The following is a 15,401-nucleotide window of genomic DNA, read 5'->3' as shown; positions in this document are numbered from 1 at the left end:
TGCTTGATTATACTTCAACACCGTTGAATTCAATGAAGTTTTTGGGTGGTGTGCCATCAGAAATTAACTGAGCGACAATCTTGCCACTTTCATCCTGTAGTATCATCATATCGAATAGATGTACTCCCCCTACGCCAAATATTGACGTGGTATAAGTAAAAGAGTCTCTGCCAGATACATATCGTCCTGGCTCGGTTTGGTCAGGATGAAATATCAAGGACTTTGAAATTAGATTTGCAAACGCCTTTGCTGCATCGCCAAGCAACTCATGTATAATCTCGGAGCTATTGATATTAGGAACTCGTTTGTTTGTAATTAAAACATTAGGTCGCTCCGGATTCGTTTCGTCTAATCCCAGATAAACGCTATATCCAAGAGGAATAAGGTTGACAGACTTGATGTCCAAAATTTCTGGATTTGAAGATGCAGCAGTATACTCGGCTTCACAAAGCACCTGCTCTTGTTTCGAAGGTCGACTCTTGAACAAAGGAGAACTACAGATTTCAGGAAGATAAACTTGAACCTCGTAGCGGCAGGTTTTGATTTCTCTCACCGATAGTAATTTTGCTCCTGGGTAAGTCTCATCGCAGCGATATCGAATGGTAGAAAGCCTTTGTTTGCCTGTCTTGTCACAAATATCTCCTCCGCCAATAGTTTGCTCAAGATAGATTGGACCATCATAGTTCGACACTAAATTGAAATTAGTATAATCCTTTTTATTTGCGTTCTCGAAACTTCCCAAGGTGAAGAAGGGTTTTTCTGGGTCTATCAAAGATGTATCAGTGGATACTCCAAAGAGTTTTTTGAACCCTCTAAATTGCGTAATATTGCCATCGAGACAAAAGCAGTACTTCCAATAATCACTGGATGATTGATAGAGACATTTCATCTTATTCTCTTTTGTATAGGTATCTCCCAACGACCACAAAGTGGCCACAGTACTCTCAAGATCTGACTGGTAACTGCTTTCGCTCAAAGAAAGGTCCTTTTGATCAGCATTCCCCACAAAGTGGCAGTTGTACATTTGATCAAAGTGTTTGAATTTGACACTCGAACTCGCACCCGACGGTCTAGTTGAATTTGATGCTATCATAACATTGTAGTGCGATACGCTCTCATCCAGTATTATCGTTGCCTGAATGAAAGGGAGCAAGAGTGTGAAACCGAGGAGAAGCATTATTGTCATGAAAAATGCTCAAAGGATTACAGTTGTTTTTCACTGCCTGATAATTTAGCAATCAATTTTCAAAACTAGGATCGAAGAGTTTTTATTGAGAACTTACAGCGATAGATAACCCACCTGCCCCGAACATGCTAAGCATTTGAACTATAGAAGATGAAAATTAATAATTGGCCTATTCCAAAGCCTTCACGCTTCCCGTTGGCGTTCTACCGATATGGGTCTCATCAGCCGGAAATCAAAAGAACGAAAGAAAATCTAAGCCAAACAACTTCACAACTCTACAAATTCAACAGTATTCGCGATGACTACCAGGTCCCGAAATATCCAGTCGTTCTTTGTCATGGGTTCTCAGGCTTCGACAGTCTTGTGAGCTTACCCGCCGTCAAGCTTTTTCACAAAGCTAAGATTAAAGAAGCATCTGCAAAGGAAATGGCACAAGAGGCGGACACTAGAATTGAGTTTTTCGAATACTGGCATGGAATTCGTAAGGAATTACTGGTGCGTGGGTGTCAGGTTTTGGTGGCCAAAGTGCCCCCATTTGCTACCATAGAAACAAGATCCAAAATATTGAACGAGTTTATAAAACAGAAAATATCCAAACGTTTTCCAAATGCAGAACAGCCTGTCAAGGTCAACCTGATTGCCCATTCCATGGGAGGTCTTGATTGTCGCTACCTTATTTCTGCTTATGAACAGGAGAATTTTGAGGTGGTCTCATTGACAACGGTATCGACTCCCCATAGAGGTAGCTACGCTGCCGATCGCATGATTCAACTCATTCCGACCAACATTATTGACAACTTTTTACCCTCCCTGAAAGAGCTTACTCTCGAGAGTTGTGCTCGCCTTAATAGACATATAACAGACGACCCGAATGTCAAATATTTCAGCTATGGTGCATCTTTCACACCAAGTATATTCAACTTTTTCTATCCTACATGGAAAATGGTGTATCCGAAAGAAGGTCCAAACGATGGGCTGGTTAGCATCAAGAGTGCTAAGTGGGGCGAAGATTTGGGTAGTCTAGAGAATGTGGATCATTTGGATTTGATAAACTGGATGAACATCTCGAAACGTTTCAAAATTGCGATCGGAACAGGGACCTTCAATCCGGTTGCGCTTTACCTGGATATCGCGGACAATCTGGCAAAAAAAGGTCTTTGAAGGTCTCCTTTATATACAATCATAACAACACGTGCGATATATGATCCATTTCGGCTTTTGCCGATTCGCAATACCGCGACAGCTGCTCATCGTATTTTTGAGGGTATTTAGTACGAGCAAGCTCGCAATTCCGGTGCTCAGCAAATACCCAGCGTTTCCATTCAGACGCCAGGTAGGCTCGTTCTGCAGCGTTCACTATCCCCAGTTCAGTTAGAAGTTCATTTCTTTGCAATCCAAACTCCACCAAACGAGATTGTACCTTGCTTTCAGTCGGTAGGGAGATTTCACCAACGCCGGCCTGCTTCCGAAACTCTAGAAAGCACTGAGACTCAGAAGCATTATAGGACAGCTGGACGCTCGTGTTGTGTGCGAAATCTTGTACATCACTTATTGAAATCATTCTTTTCATCAGTGTTGGTTTCTGGACCAGCGAATTCACATATTTTTCTGTGTTATGTTCAATCCAGTACGCATGGGTACTTTTACCCGAGAGATAAACATTGAAGATTAGCGAGGTGCTTAAAGATAAGATTAGAAGCCAATGGAGCTGAAAATTCTTATACGTTGAGAATAGTGCATTCATGAGTAGTTTTGCAGCCACATGAAGCAGCTTATCGAATTCCAAATTGAGCTTCTGTAGGACCAGATTAAGCAAGAATTCCATTTTAATGTGCTTGATATCTTTGTCGAACCTGACTTCCTCCTCGGTCAACTCATCGGCATCAAACTTGGTAATGGGCCCGTATAGCTTTATCGCAGATGCAATTTTGCGGTTTTCGTTAGCCAAGTTCTGTATGGCCGCCAAGAGATGCTTATGAAGATCATCGATTTTGAACAAGATCACCTGTCTGAAAAAAAACGAGCTGAATATTTCTAAGATGTTTCTGTTTCTCATTACCTTATAATAAACAAGTAATTTTGAGGAGCGCGAATCTGTGTTGAAGATAATGAATCTAATGATGAGGCGCCCAGCACTTCCAAAAGGAAGATACAAGTATGGCGTGCTTTGCGTGAAATTGTAATATTTGTTATTCAACATGGATTCGATCCGCTGCTCAGCCGACAGTAATTCCATTGTTGGACTCCAAATAATCCGTGTGAGCTTCTGTTGCGAGTCGCATCTCCAGACGGTATGCTGTGTCCCTGTGTCTACAGAAAGCTGGGCAAAGGGAAGCATAGATTGCAACAAAAATGATTGATCGCCGACCAAGACATGGAACAGAGCTTTTGCAGGTAAGTCATACTTTTGTATCCATATGAGATGCATATCCTCATTGTAGTTAAGTTTCATGTTCGTGTCCATATCTGCAGATGAAGCAATCGTGACGATAGGCTTTTCCCCTTCTGAATTTTGCGGAACTGCTAGAGGGACTGAGGAAAGTCCCTTGGGCTTAGGTTTTGAATGAACTTGTTTTATCTTGGTCAGTTCATCCATTATCATTTCGAGAGGTTTTCTCACTGATGATTTCTTCAAAGAAATAAGATAATTGACTTGGTCTTTGACCAAGTTTCCTGGCTCTAGGCACAGCTTCATTTTGGTGGACACTCCACTAACAGTATAGAATCGCAGCAAGTCATAGCTCGCCTTCTGGACCGAATCGACATAAAGAAAATTTGTCAACTTGAAGAGAGAAATTGAGACCAATCCGCAGTTTGTGGTGTAAACGTATATATGGCTTTCAGTGACATAAAGATGACAAAACAGCTCCTGTTTTGAGTTCGCCGACCAAAATGCTCTGAATGCCACCAAAACAAATTCGTCTGTATCAATATAAGATTCAAAAAGAGATCGCAGTTGAAGATCCAGTTGCCTCAACTCAATTGGATAAGATGCAGGATACCGCAAGTTAATAGAATTCAGCGTGCTTGAGTGCATCTTGGTGGCTATTTCAAGGGTATCGTTACGATTCTTAATGGCATAATATAATCCCCAGTTGACAAACCCCCAAACATTTGCAGTAAAAGCAGAAGGAACTTTTGGTGAGGTCAGATATAAATGTGACAAACAAGCAAGATTGGTTAGCTCCGTGACCAAAGGAGCGCTAAAGTCGACGTCCACTTTCAAGCTAGGAAGAGATTTATTCAATAACATTTGCGCATTTTCTGGCTTCGTACTTGGTAGGTTGACGAGCTCGAGATCTTTTTCAACGACGGGCTCAAGCGCAAACAGGTCCAACATTGGCTCGTATCTTGACATGGATATCGTACTGTTGCGCTGCAGAGCCGAGTTTTTCACGGTGTGGAAAACTGAAAGCCAGCTTTTTAGCTCGCCCAAAGTTTCAACTTGGATTGTGACCTCTGTCTGCAGAGTCTTAATTTCAAAACAAAATTTGCGGTCTTCTTCTGGCTTGTAGCGAACATTAGCCAATAAAATGCCAATTTTGTCAGATTCTTCGACGTAGGTACCGGATGTACTTATCGAGAGAAATCCAAACAAATCACCTTTGATGAAAAGCCATCTCTTGATCCAAACAATTTCTTTTGAATTAATTCTTTTGCTTTTAAGAAACACCCAACCGTGTTTCTCGTATTGCTCCACATCCGTATCTGTGAGGTGCGCCATGTTGATGGTCGCCGGTATATAAGAATCAAGATCATTCGAGGGAGTGCAAATATTTATCACACTTTCCTCCGAGGTCCTCCGAGCAGAGAGCAGATCCTTGATTAAGCTTTTATGTGAGCGAGCCTGCAAGTCCATGAAGTACTTAGCTCGCTCTATCTTTTTGGAGGACTCTTCCAATGCCAGAAATTCAGCCAGATTTCTTGACTGCTCTGAAGAATTCCTCAAAGTGTCACAAACTTCGACAAGTACAGAGCTGACCTTGTGTTTCAGTTTAGTGATGGAGATCCATATGCTTAGCGATATATGGATGTATTGTTTTCGAAGCTCAAAGAGTTGTTGGGCGTCTTCTCTGGCAGTTGTAGGATCCAGAGTTTTAGGCTGAGCAACAAACTTATCGAGATATGAGTCATATTTAGCTTGGATACCCTCGAAGGCATGGCGTAGTTCAAAATACGCAGCAAAATCTCCATCAAGATTTAGCAAATTCTGTATGGGCTCTTTTTTGAAAGCAAGGGCACCATTGATGAAACCCAATACCTCATTCATATCTTGTGAGGTTCGCTCAATACATGTTTTCGCAATGTCTCTGTTAACGAGGCTATTTTGACCTATCGAAGTGAATATCGTTTGAAATTCGGAACTCACGCTTTGCAACACGGTACATGCAGCTACGAATCGCTTGAGGTAATCGATCGTTTTTTTGATCAACAGGTGATAGGATCTAATTTCGGAATTCATATAGTTGACGGAAGCTCTAAAACTGGGAGAATCGGTAGATGCTTCCTTTAGTCCCACTGCAATCAATTTGACCACACGATCTTCAGAATGGTGGAATGCCACATCTGTAGACCCCAAGACTCCTGGCGCCAGATGTGGGTCTTTCCTTTCGCCGTTGGAAGCCATTTAGAAGAACAAACTTCTATTCCGTGACTTCAGAGTGTGATCAACTTTAATTTGTATAAAAATGTACTATATTATCTACACCCCACACCTGCTATATTTTATGTACATAGAGATCATCAAACTTTGGAGAGAAGACAGTCTATCTTCTCGAAGTAAGCAGGGTCTACCAGTTGCTCAATTTCCTCTCTCGTAAGCCATTTGTATTCTTCGCAACCGTCAATTTTGTTTAATTGGAACTTTCCCGCAATGATGTGAGATTTGATTAAGTATTCTCGAATACCCTCATGAGGTAAATCATGAACAAGCTTGCCATTCGAAAACTTCAATAATGCTGTAGGGGTGTGGGAGACAGTCCAAACGTTAAGCTTTTCTCCTCCCAAGTTTTTTAAACCTTCTTCTGCAACCAGGTGTAGTGGCTTGGAGTCGTCTGGAACCGCGAAGGCAGGGAACTTCCACATGTTGTTTTGTCTGACAAGTAGGTACAGTGTCCTTGATAGTTTTCTTTCCAAAGAATGCTGGTCGTTTTTTTTGTCGGCTTCCGTGACTCTAGGCAACGGTTTGATGGGCCTGCTAGCGTCATCCAAATTTTCTACCTGTGTTGCAGACGATTCGCCCTCTTTTTCATGCCCCTCAGCCTTGGGTAGCACGATGTTTTCTTTGAATCTTCTGTCTCTGCCGTGTCTAATTTCCGGCTTTCCTTTTGGGAACCACACACCATCCCTTGCTGGCAGTGGATAAATCTGAGCTTGGGAAAACTCTCGCTCGGCGACAGTACCCTTTTTGAAATAAAACCATCTTGGAAAAGTCCACATGAGTCTTCTTTCGAGTTCATCTTGATATTTGTAAAATTTTTGCTCAAAATCAGTCACTTCGGGTGTGACTTGCGGGACTCTCGATAAAATCACTCCAGTCTGAATGTTCTTGAGTGGAGTACTTATGTTGGTAGCCAAATACCGTCTCCCCCATTTCAAATTACTCATGATGCCCGTAGGTGAGAACCACTTCTATTGATAATTAATTTCTTCGATTTTTGACAAAAATTGGCATAACCACGACACATGAAAAATATATATTTATTTGCTTCTTCGGGTAGTCATACAAAGCACATCTTTACACACCCAACAATTTAAATCTGCTTTATCATTTACCAAAAACTAATTGTCCGGGACAATGGCTCATAAACGACGCTCTACCAACACGCAAACTACGACAGTTCCTTCAGAGCACACACCATTGGTCGCCATATCCCGCAAGCAGGGAAAATATCTTTTTGATGAGATCCCTCTATGGCAACAGGACAACCATTATATCAGATCAGGCTATGTGCGGGAGACCAACAGCTTTAAAGGTTGTTTTGATTCCCTTTTCTACTTGCACAATGAGACAGTCAATATCGTCACGCATCTGATCCCTGGATTCCTCCTTCCATTGGCGCTCTTGCTTGCGTCTCCGTGGTTGGTAGCACGCAACAGGCTGATCAGCTCAGTGCCCACATGGATTATGGATGTACCGGTTTACGACACAACCTCAAAGATGGATAACTTTATGTTCTATTTGTTCTTTTTTGGCTTTGTCTCGTGCCTTACACTGTCTGCTGCTTTCCATGCTACCAAATGTCATTCGCACAGAATCATGAAATGGGGCTCCTCGCTGGATTATGTGGGGATAATTAGTCTGATTGTAACATCTATGGTTGGCATTATTCACTACTCTCTTTACGACAACCCGATAGCACATTTGTTGTGTATCCTGTTCGTTGGTATTCAAGGAACAATTTGCTTGGTGCTCACTCTCAATCCACGCTTTAGGGAACCAGAATGGAGAACTTTCCGTGCTACCATGTTTATCATATTCGGGGTTTCCAGCGTGGTCCCGATCGGTTATGGTTTATGGATGTATGGTTTTGGGGAGGTTTGGAACCGTGCGGGGTTGGGCTTCGTGTTATTAGAAGGCGTGGGATATATTTCGGGTGCTATTATATATGCCATGCGGACCCCAGAGAGACATTTTCCAGGCGCTTTCGATTTGTGGGGAAACTCCCATCAGATTTTCCACGTTCTTGTGGTATTGAGTGCATACTCGCACTTCAAAGGGCTGACCGAATCATATAAATACTGTCACACTTCTGGAATAATTACTCATTAAAACACTGCACCTCCGGAGATGAACAAACGATCTTGATTTTTTTTGCACCACTTGATTATATTTTTGCATGAGCGTAACAACACTTTTTTGTCCATAATGCCACCGTTTGTGAGTAAGTAAAGCTCATAATTGGTGGTGGTAATCAAGAAACCGACTAGGTTGTCGTTGTGATGTTTCCATCTGACCAGGTTAATAAAATGGCTTTCATCCAAAAAATCCGAATCCTGCTGCGAGCCTGTGATTCGAGAAGCACCAGAAAAGCGCGAGTGTAATTGCGCATAGAGCATCATCAATTGTCCTCTCATATTCTCGTCAGGCTCCCGCTGATGTGCTAGTCTTGAAAACACGAACTGCGTATGTTTTTTGCTTTTAAACACAAAATGCTGAACCAACGGCGCTGGTATCTCCACTGGGTCCACCTTGCCTGAGCTTGCCCCCGTTTCGCCGTTAGCTCCTTGCGTGCCAACGACTGCCTTGAAAAGGTCTCTGTATATTGTTCTATTGAGCTTCAGAGACTTGATGATGGAGCTCGCGATCTTTCTCATCTCGAAGAAACTGTCCTTGTATGCGCTCACTAGTATGACAGTAATTTTGCTAGAGTCCGGATTCCCGTCCTGTTCCAGCGCACTCATGTTCAAATCATGTAGGTACATTAATTTCTCGTCTTTCAAATCCACAAATTGAATAAATGAGTAGAGAAATCCGTTAGGATTGAATTTCGGGAAGCACACTGGAACCCAGAACTCTTCGTTAGATGCAAGCTGTTGAGCTTCGTTTCCCTCAGGTGTCGATCTAAACGTGTTTGTGTTGAAAATCATGGAAAATAGCAATTGTAGATCCGATGTGTGTAAAGTATGTCGACGTGGACGTAACACAGTGATAAGTCTTCCACCAGGAGCCACCAGCAGTGCATACAACAGGTTTTCTGACTTCTCGGCAAGCAGCACATTTTCGATTCGTCTTCTCACGGACTTACGCATTCTGAGGCATTCCAAACCACCAATGATAAGCCCTGGGTTGTTGAAATTAGCTAAATCGTTGCATATCGAGTCCAAACAGGCTATATCGGCTTTCCCCAGCAACTTTCGGAGGTCAAAATTATCTCTTTTTCGGAATACTTTGTCTATGTGAGGCTTGCTTAGAATCGTGAGAAGAAAGTTGTAGAGAAAATCCAGCTGCTGGTTCATCTGCAGCTCAGTTTCATCAAGAGACGAGATTGCCATCAGGATGATTGGCGTTTTGTTCAGGAAACAGAAGCGCGTTTTTTTCTCGCCGCCAGATGTGAACGTGCGCAGCTGTTCCGTCTCGCCGTCCGGATTAAACTCGAAGTACGAAACAATCGTCTGAATTATGCCTGCGTGGACCGTGAGAATCTCATCGGATCCGTGCATCGAGTAGATTGGCTTACCAGCAACCGATAGAATAAAAAAATGCTTGTCTTGCACGAAGAAGGCATCTTCGTTGTCGTTCATGTCTGCCTTTTGGGGCCTGAAACCCAGGTCAATGGTTGGCTGGCTCTCTGGAAGGCTATTAAACGCAGCCTCACTGTCGCTAAATATGGTCCCGCTGATGCTAGCCTCCATGCTGGCCGCCATACTGGCGTTATCTGGCTGGGAACAGACGAAAGTGACACCACTGGTGCTTTCTGGAGGACGCGCCAAAACTAAGGAATTGGATACGAGCGAGACCTGCGATTTCTGTGCTGCCAACCTTGTGAGCTCTGGCCGATTGAATTGGCCAGATTCTCCACTCGAGATGGAATCTCGGTGGATGTAATTTTCGTGGATTGCGATAGGATCCATCAGGGAAGGAATAAGAAAAATAAATCTCTTGAATTTAATTATTGATCATGTCCCATAGACGAAATAGCAGTTCTGGGTCCACTCGGTTCGATGGTGATCCCAAACAGCGCAGCAACAGCACGTTCAGTTACACATTGGGTAATGATTCAGCAACATCTTTCCTTCAGCAAAATACAGTCTCCAATGTAGAGTTTAACAATGTCCGCAGCAGCCAGGATCCGCCACAGGATACCGCCTCGCACTCTTCTCTGCATCGAACAATGTCGTCCTCGACCACCATTTCGCGGCTCGGTACCATGGAGACAAAGCTGACCCGATTTTTCAACAAGACGGCAGAGAAGATGAAACGATCACCTTCCGACTCTCATGCGAATTACCAGTCAAGTTCCAATGACTCTGTCACCTCAACGTCAACTCTTACAAACGACAAAAACAGCGGCAACAGTAGCACGTTCTCGGCAAAGCTCAAAAGACCGGACAATCTGTCGATCCAGACAACGATCATGCCGTCCAAAGAGCTCAAGTCTCCGCTGGCGAGGACTTCCAAGGAAGTCGAACGAATAGCCAGTTTTAGCGCCTTGAACGACCAGCAAAGCAAACATAAGCACTATCATGGCATTCTACGCTCGCGCAAAGACACCACAAAGTCCTCTTCGAGCTCTAACTCAAGAGTCTCGGCCCTGCACGGCGGCGAGATGCTCTACTCGTTCCATCCGTCCCTGGTGAACAGCTCCATGACGGTGCAAGAATTACAGAACACCATCACAGAGCTTGAGAAATTGAGCGTCAATAACTCGTCATTGTCGGGAGACACGGATGCTATAGCAGACGAAGCATGGTCGTTGGTTTCGTCCTTGGTATCGCCCATATTCTACTGCGAGCGACTTAAAATCCCGATAGAAGAGATCAACAAGCTAGTATACCTTCATCTTAGACTGCGCTCCAACCAGATCCCGTCTGACAAGATCGCTTACTCGCCTATATTTTCTCCAAACAACTTCTCCAGTGTATTTGACGGAGCAGCTACTACTACCCCTTACACTCCTCTGGGAGCTCCGACGCCTACTTTTGCTTCATCTGGAAGGTCTCCTTCCAGCTCTTACGGAACCATGTCTCCCGTGAAGAGCTCCAGCATCGTTCAAGAAATACAAGAGTTCCTCAAACACGGAATGAACACCTTTCTTTCACAGTTATACCAAGACGACACAACGAAGGAATTTATGCTCAAGCCCCGCGACCGCAAAACTTCACCCACAAGAGGATCTGCACTGTCTCTTGTTACGAGCGAGCCAAGTTTCCGCGACGCCTGTGCTTTGCTCTGGGATTACTTTTTCCAAGACATGCATTTTTACCTACAAGGAGTATTTTTACCGCTTGAGGACGACTCGTTCGAGGAAATTTTGGGCGGAGGCTGGAGAGGCAAGCCAAGTGTGGAGAACATTGTGTTTGTCAGCTTCCGCGACAACGTGGTTATTCCACTTTATGAGAGTATGAGACAGGCAGACGCAGAAAAAGAGCGCAGAAAAGACCGGACCATGTCATTTGCTACCAGCTCCTCAGCCTCGCTGTCGCGCACCTCGCACGAAAACCTTCGGGGAGTAAATGCTGGTCGAGAACAGCAAAACAATGAAAAGCTGCTACACTGTCTCTCAGTCCTCAACCGTGCAGACACCAACGACACAAACCAGAAAATTGTGGAAAATCTTATGCAGCAGGTGAGAGAAAAATGCAACAATATGAATACGCAGCCATCCATGAAAAGCATGCTAATTTAGCGATCAACGTTGGCAATAGTCTCGACCCGTTGCGACCTGGAATGCACACAGATGGGGCTCTAGCATCATGGCCAAGGACGCAGCAACGACAATTCCCGCGCTGTCACTGATCCCCACACATCCCATTGCGAACTCTCGCTCGGCAAGAGGTACTGTTTCCGTTACCAGCATGAACGTGTTCACATACGCAGACCCTCCCAGGAGTCCTTCGTACAAGATGAGAAAGAACAGCCAATAGATGTTCGGGAAAATGACATACATGGATTGCAACACACAAATCACCAAATTGATCGTCTGGAGCAATGCAGGCATCGCAAGGTTATGGATCCGCACAAACTGTCCTGATGACCTCGATACAAAAACCCCAAGCTGGTATAGTGTTCCGTATGTGACGTACGCGTCTCTATAGTTGTGGAATGGCATCTCTTCAATCGGGAAAAGTAGCGTTGGACTGACACCCTGGTTGATAACGTACTCTGCCACATACACCGTGAACAGAGGGAGCATGTAGGGCACCACCAGAGGTTTGATTCTTCTGATGGTGCTTTGATAATTTGACTCCACCAGGAGAATTGGCTGCTCCACTCGCTCAGAAAACTTCAAGCTTGGGGAAGGAAGCAGTCGGAAATAGCAGATAATGAAAGTGAACGGAACAATAGAGAATGTCAAAAGCGCATTTCTGACACTAATTCCCATCCATGTAGTCAAGAACATGTATACAAAGGCCCCGGCAAGCCCTGCTCCGCCTGTTCCAGAAGACCATGCGCTTAGAGCTGATTGCGTGTAGTAATGAGTCAGCTGAAGAAATGTGGTCTCGCCCAGACCGGAGGACATGGATGCAAGAATGATACCAAAGAGTACAACTGCAACGTTTTCAAACAGCGAGACCGTCAGCATTCCCACGAAACTTAGAAGCACAAGGATGCAAATGCGAATATGATAGGGGATTGTGTGGATGAAAAAAGGCGATGCCAGCTTTAGCAAGAATGAAGGAAGCACGTCAGCCATGAGCACAATGGCCTTAGGAGTCAATGGTCCAACGAGATCTACCGCCGCAGAAAGAATTACGACGTAGAGGACATTATTGACCAGTCCGAAGAGCCAAAACGCAGCGAATGTCCTGTTGAGCATGAAAAAAAAAAGATAAGAAATAGATAAATAAATAAAAAAAATATATTCGTCGCGAGGCTAAAGTCAAGGCACCAGAGAGTCGTAAAGTTTATATTATTTCAGATTGCAATTGAGGCACTGCTACGCAAACTGGACTTGTGTCAGAGGCTGACTGCTAAGGTCTGATTTTTGTGAGTTGCGATGCTTGCTTTTCTCCTTATTCTTCCAATTATTCTGGCTATACCATGCAATGTCATCATAGTGGATGAGTATGGGCTTTCGCTCAATTTGAACCGATCAGTTGCGATCGACCAATGCCTGGAGCGTTTTGCTCCCAAAGACTACCTTTTGGCACTGCCGCAAACTACAGAAAATGAGAAAGTGTTACAGGACATTTTGGAAACCGTCGCGGAAGCAGATACCGATCTCATTGCTAGGTTTTTCGCTATAATTCATTACTACGGCTTCGACAACTCTATTGCAGCACTAACCAATCCTCCAAAGCTCAATGTTCTCTACTCCAAAATGATGAAGGCGTACGGTCGGGATGGCACGCTGGACGACATTGCGGAGTGCGCGGAGTTCAAACCTGCACAAAATCACAGTTTTTCGCTAAATGCCATCCCCGTATATGAGAAAATGGGCATGATATCATAACAAATCTCAGCTTCTATTTACATCCTATTTACATTAGAAGCCCATTCCCGGCATACCGCCCATGCCGCCGGCTGGAGCAGCTGGTGGACCCTTTGGTTCTGGAGCATCGACGATAGCGCATTCGGTGGTAGCCAGCAGGGAGGCAACGCCAGCGGCGTCGACCAGACCGCTCTTGACGACCTTGAATGGGTCAATGATACCGGACTGAATCATGTCCACAAATTCACCCTTGGAGCTGTCGTATCCGTGGTTGAACTTGTCGCCATATGTATCCAAGATCTTGCCAATGATGACAGATCCCTCCTCGCCAGCGTTGTCGACGATTCTCTTGGCTGGCTTAGTGATGGCAGCCTTAATGATTTGCACACCCAACTTCTGGTCAAAGTTTTCGACCTCGATCTGGTCCAAAACCTTGGAAGCCTTCAAAAGAGCAGTACCTCCACCTGGCAGAATACCTTCCTGAACAGCTGCACGGGTAGCACACAGAGCATCGTCGTATCTGTCTTTCTTCTCTCCAACTTCGACCTCGGAAGAGCCACCCACTCTCACAACTGCCACACCGCCGGAAAGCTTGGCCAGTCTTTCGTGAAGCTTCTCTTTCTCGTACTCGGAGGTCGAAGCGTCCTCAATAGCGCCCTTGATCTGCTCACATCTTTGCAAGATGTTGTCCTTCTCTCCGGCACCATTCAAAATGACAGTGTCCTCCTTGGTAACCGTGACAGATCCACACTGGCCCAAGAGTTCTGGAGTGGCATTCTCCGGCTTGATGTCCAACTCCTCAGTGAAGACAGTACCTCCGGACAAAATGGCAATGTCGCCCAAAATGTTCTTTCTGTTGTCTCCGAAGCCTGGAGCCTTAACACAAGCAACCTGGACCTGGCCTCTCAATTTGTTCAGGATACAGGCAGCCAAGGCCTCCCCGTCAACGTCCTCGGCAATAATGAGCAATGGTCTTCTCAGCTTGTTGGAGATCTCCAAGCTTGGAAGAATGTCCTGGATTGAAGACAATTTCTTCTCAGACAGCAACAACAGAGGGTTCTCAAACTCAACCTTTCCACTCTTGGCCTCAGTGATGAAGTAAGGAGAGATGTAGCCCCTGTCAAATCTCATACCCTCGGTGACTTCCAATTCGTCCTCCAGGGTCTTACCTTCCTTGATTGTGATCACGCCCTCCTTGCCAACTTTCTCCATGGCAGATGCCAAAAGCTTACCAATGTGGGTGTCGCCGTTGGCAGAGATGGTGGCCACCTGGGCGATCTCGGCAGAGGTTGTGATCTCCTTCTTGTTCTTCTGCAAAAAGTCGATCACGGCCTCAACGGCGGCCTGCGAACCTCTTCTGAGGTCCATAGGGTTGCATCCGGCAGCCACGTTCTTGACAGACTCAGAGAAAATGGCTCTTCCAAGAATAGTGGCAGAGGTAGTACCGTCACCGGCGCTCTCATTGGTCTTGGAGGCAACGTCTTGCAACAGCTTAGCACCTAAGTTCTCGAACTTGTCTTCAAGATTGACGCTCTTGGCCACAGTCACACCATCCTTGGTGATCTTTGGAGCACCAAATGGCTGCTCGATCAGAACATTACGACCTTTTGGACCCAAGGTGACGGCAACAGCGTCAGCAAGAGTTTCAACACCCTTCAAAAGGGCAGCTCTGCCTTCCACACCGAATTTCAGCTCCTTGTGAGCGTATGTACGGGCCAGAGAAGCAAGGTTCTTCTTGATTTGAGGACGTGCAAATCTTAGCATTAGTGAAAATTTGGTTAAGTATTGAAGTTTCTCCAAAATCTTTCCTTTTAAATACTGTCCGTGGAATTTTCGAGTAAAAAAAATATCGGGGCCGTAAAAAAATAAAACAGCAGTAGATAAAAAATGATCGCGCCCAGGATCGAACTGGGGACCCTCTGCGTGTTAAGCAGATGCCATAACCAACTAGACCACGCAACCAATTGTTATGTATCTTTTAATACACCAGTATCTATGGTATTCCTGATGTGATGTCAACACTTAACCCAAATAGGTCCAATATCAGCTTTTGTGAGAACTCTGCACTTCTCGCCAGGCCTTCTTTGATTCTCGCACACTACAAATGGTTTGCAGGTTAC

The 15,401-nt window shown here is 44.8% G+C and overlaps 9 protein-coding genes and 1 non-coding gene across 10 annotated transcripts; 3 read left to right on the top strand and 7 right to left on the bottom strand.

Annotated features, from left to right (window-relative positions):
• Positions 1-7: 7 nt before the first annotated feature.
• HPODL_03262 (Protein OS-9) lies at positions 8-1,093 on the bottom strand (the record flags this gene model as incomplete). Its single annotated transcript, XM_014079568.1, has 1 exon — positions 8-1,093. The coding sequence occupies one exon, from the start codon at positions 1,091-1,093 to the stop codon at positions 8-10; it is 1,086 nt and encodes a 361-aa protein (XP_013935043.1).
• A 243-nt stretch (positions 1,094-1,336) lies between these two features.
• HPODL_03261 (lipase) lies at positions 1,337-2,347 on the top strand (the record flags this gene model as incomplete). Its single annotated transcript, XM_014079567.1, has 1 exon — positions 1,337-2,347. One exon carries the CDS (start codon positions 1,337-1,339, stop codon positions 2,345-2,347), a length of 1,011 nt encoding a protein of 336 aa, XP_013935042.1.
• A 19-nt stretch (positions 2,348-2,366) lies between these two features.
• On the bottom strand, positions 2,367-5,813 carry HPODL_03260 (Protein SIP3; the record flags this gene model as incomplete). Its single annotated transcript, XM_014079566.1, has 1 exon — positions 2,367-5,813. One exon carries the CDS (start codon positions 5,811-5,813, stop codon positions 2,367-2,369), a length of 3,447 nt encoding a protein of 1,148 aa, XP_013935041.1.
• Positions 5,814-5,929: 116 nt separating this feature from the next.
• Positions 5,930-6,793, bottom strand: HPODL_03259 (54S ribosomal protein L17, mitochondrial; the record flags this gene model as incomplete). The annotated part of the gene is made up of 1 exon (XM_014079565.1): positions 5,930-6,793. One exon carries the CDS (start codon positions 6,791-6,793, stop codon positions 5,930-5,932), a length of 864 nt encoding a protein of 287 aa, XP_013935040.1.
• Positions 6,794-7,954: 1,161 nt separating this feature from the next.
• Positions 7,955-9,760, bottom strand: HPODL_03258 (vacuolar fusion protein mon1; the record flags this gene model as incomplete). The annotated part of the gene is made up of 1 exon (XM_014079564.1): positions 7,955-9,760. The coding sequence occupies one exon, from the start codon at positions 9,758-9,760 to the stop codon at positions 7,955-7,957; it is 1,806 nt and encodes a 601-aa protein (XP_013935039.1).
• A 260-nt stretch (positions 9,761-10,020) lies between these two features.
• HPODL_03257 (uncharacterized protein) lies at positions 10,021-11,535 on the top strand (the record flags this gene model as incomplete). The annotated part of the gene is made up of 1 exon (XM_014079563.1): positions 10,021-11,535. The coding sequence occupies one exon, from the start codon at positions 10,021-10,023 to the stop codon at positions 11,533-11,535; it is 1,515 nt and encodes a 504-aa protein (XP_013935038.1).
• A 3-nt stretch (positions 11,536-11,538) lies between these two features.
• On the bottom strand, positions 11,539-12,666 carry HPODL_03256 (Protein BTN1; the record flags this gene model as incomplete). The annotated part of the gene is made up of 1 exon (XM_014079562.1): positions 11,539-12,666. One exon carries the CDS (start codon positions 12,664-12,666, stop codon positions 11,539-11,541), a length of 1,128 nt encoding a protein of 375 aa, XP_013935037.1.
• A 180-nt stretch (positions 12,667-12,846) lies between these two features.
• HPODL_03255 (uncharacterized protein) lies at positions 12,847-13,302 on the top strand (the record flags this gene model as incomplete). Its single annotated transcript, XM_014079561.1, has 1 exon — positions 12,847-13,302. The coding sequence occupies one exon, from the start codon at positions 12,847-12,849 to the stop codon at positions 13,300-13,302; it is 456 nt and encodes a 151-aa protein (XP_013935036.1).
• Positions 13,303-13,335: 33 nt separating this feature from the next.
• On the bottom strand, positions 13,336-15,045 carry HPODL_03254 (Heat shock protein 60, mitochondrial; the record flags this gene model as incomplete). Its single annotated transcript, XM_014079560.1, has 1 exon — positions 13,336-15,045. One exon carries the CDS (start codon positions 15,043-15,045, stop codon positions 13,336-13,338), a length of 1,710 nt encoding a protein of 569 aa, XP_013935035.1.
• A 124-nt stretch (positions 15,046-15,169) lies between these two features.
• HPODL_05415 lies at positions 15,170-15,243 on the bottom strand. The gene has a single exon. It is a non-coding gene; the product is annotated as a tRNA-Val (tRNA).
• Between the last annotated feature and the right edge of the window lie 158 nt (positions 15,244-15,401).

This window comes from Ogataea parapolymorpha, chromosome IV (assembly GCF_000187245.1).
Source record: "Ogataea parapolymorpha DL-1 chromosome IV, whole genome shotgun sequence".
NCBI classification, from domain to species: domain Eukaryota; kingdom Fungi; phylum Ascomycota; class Pichiomycetes; order Pichiales; family Pichiaceae; genus Ogataea; species Ogataea parapolymorpha.
Note: the sequence above shows the minus strand (reverse complement) of the source record. Positions and strands in the feature narration are given on the sequence as shown.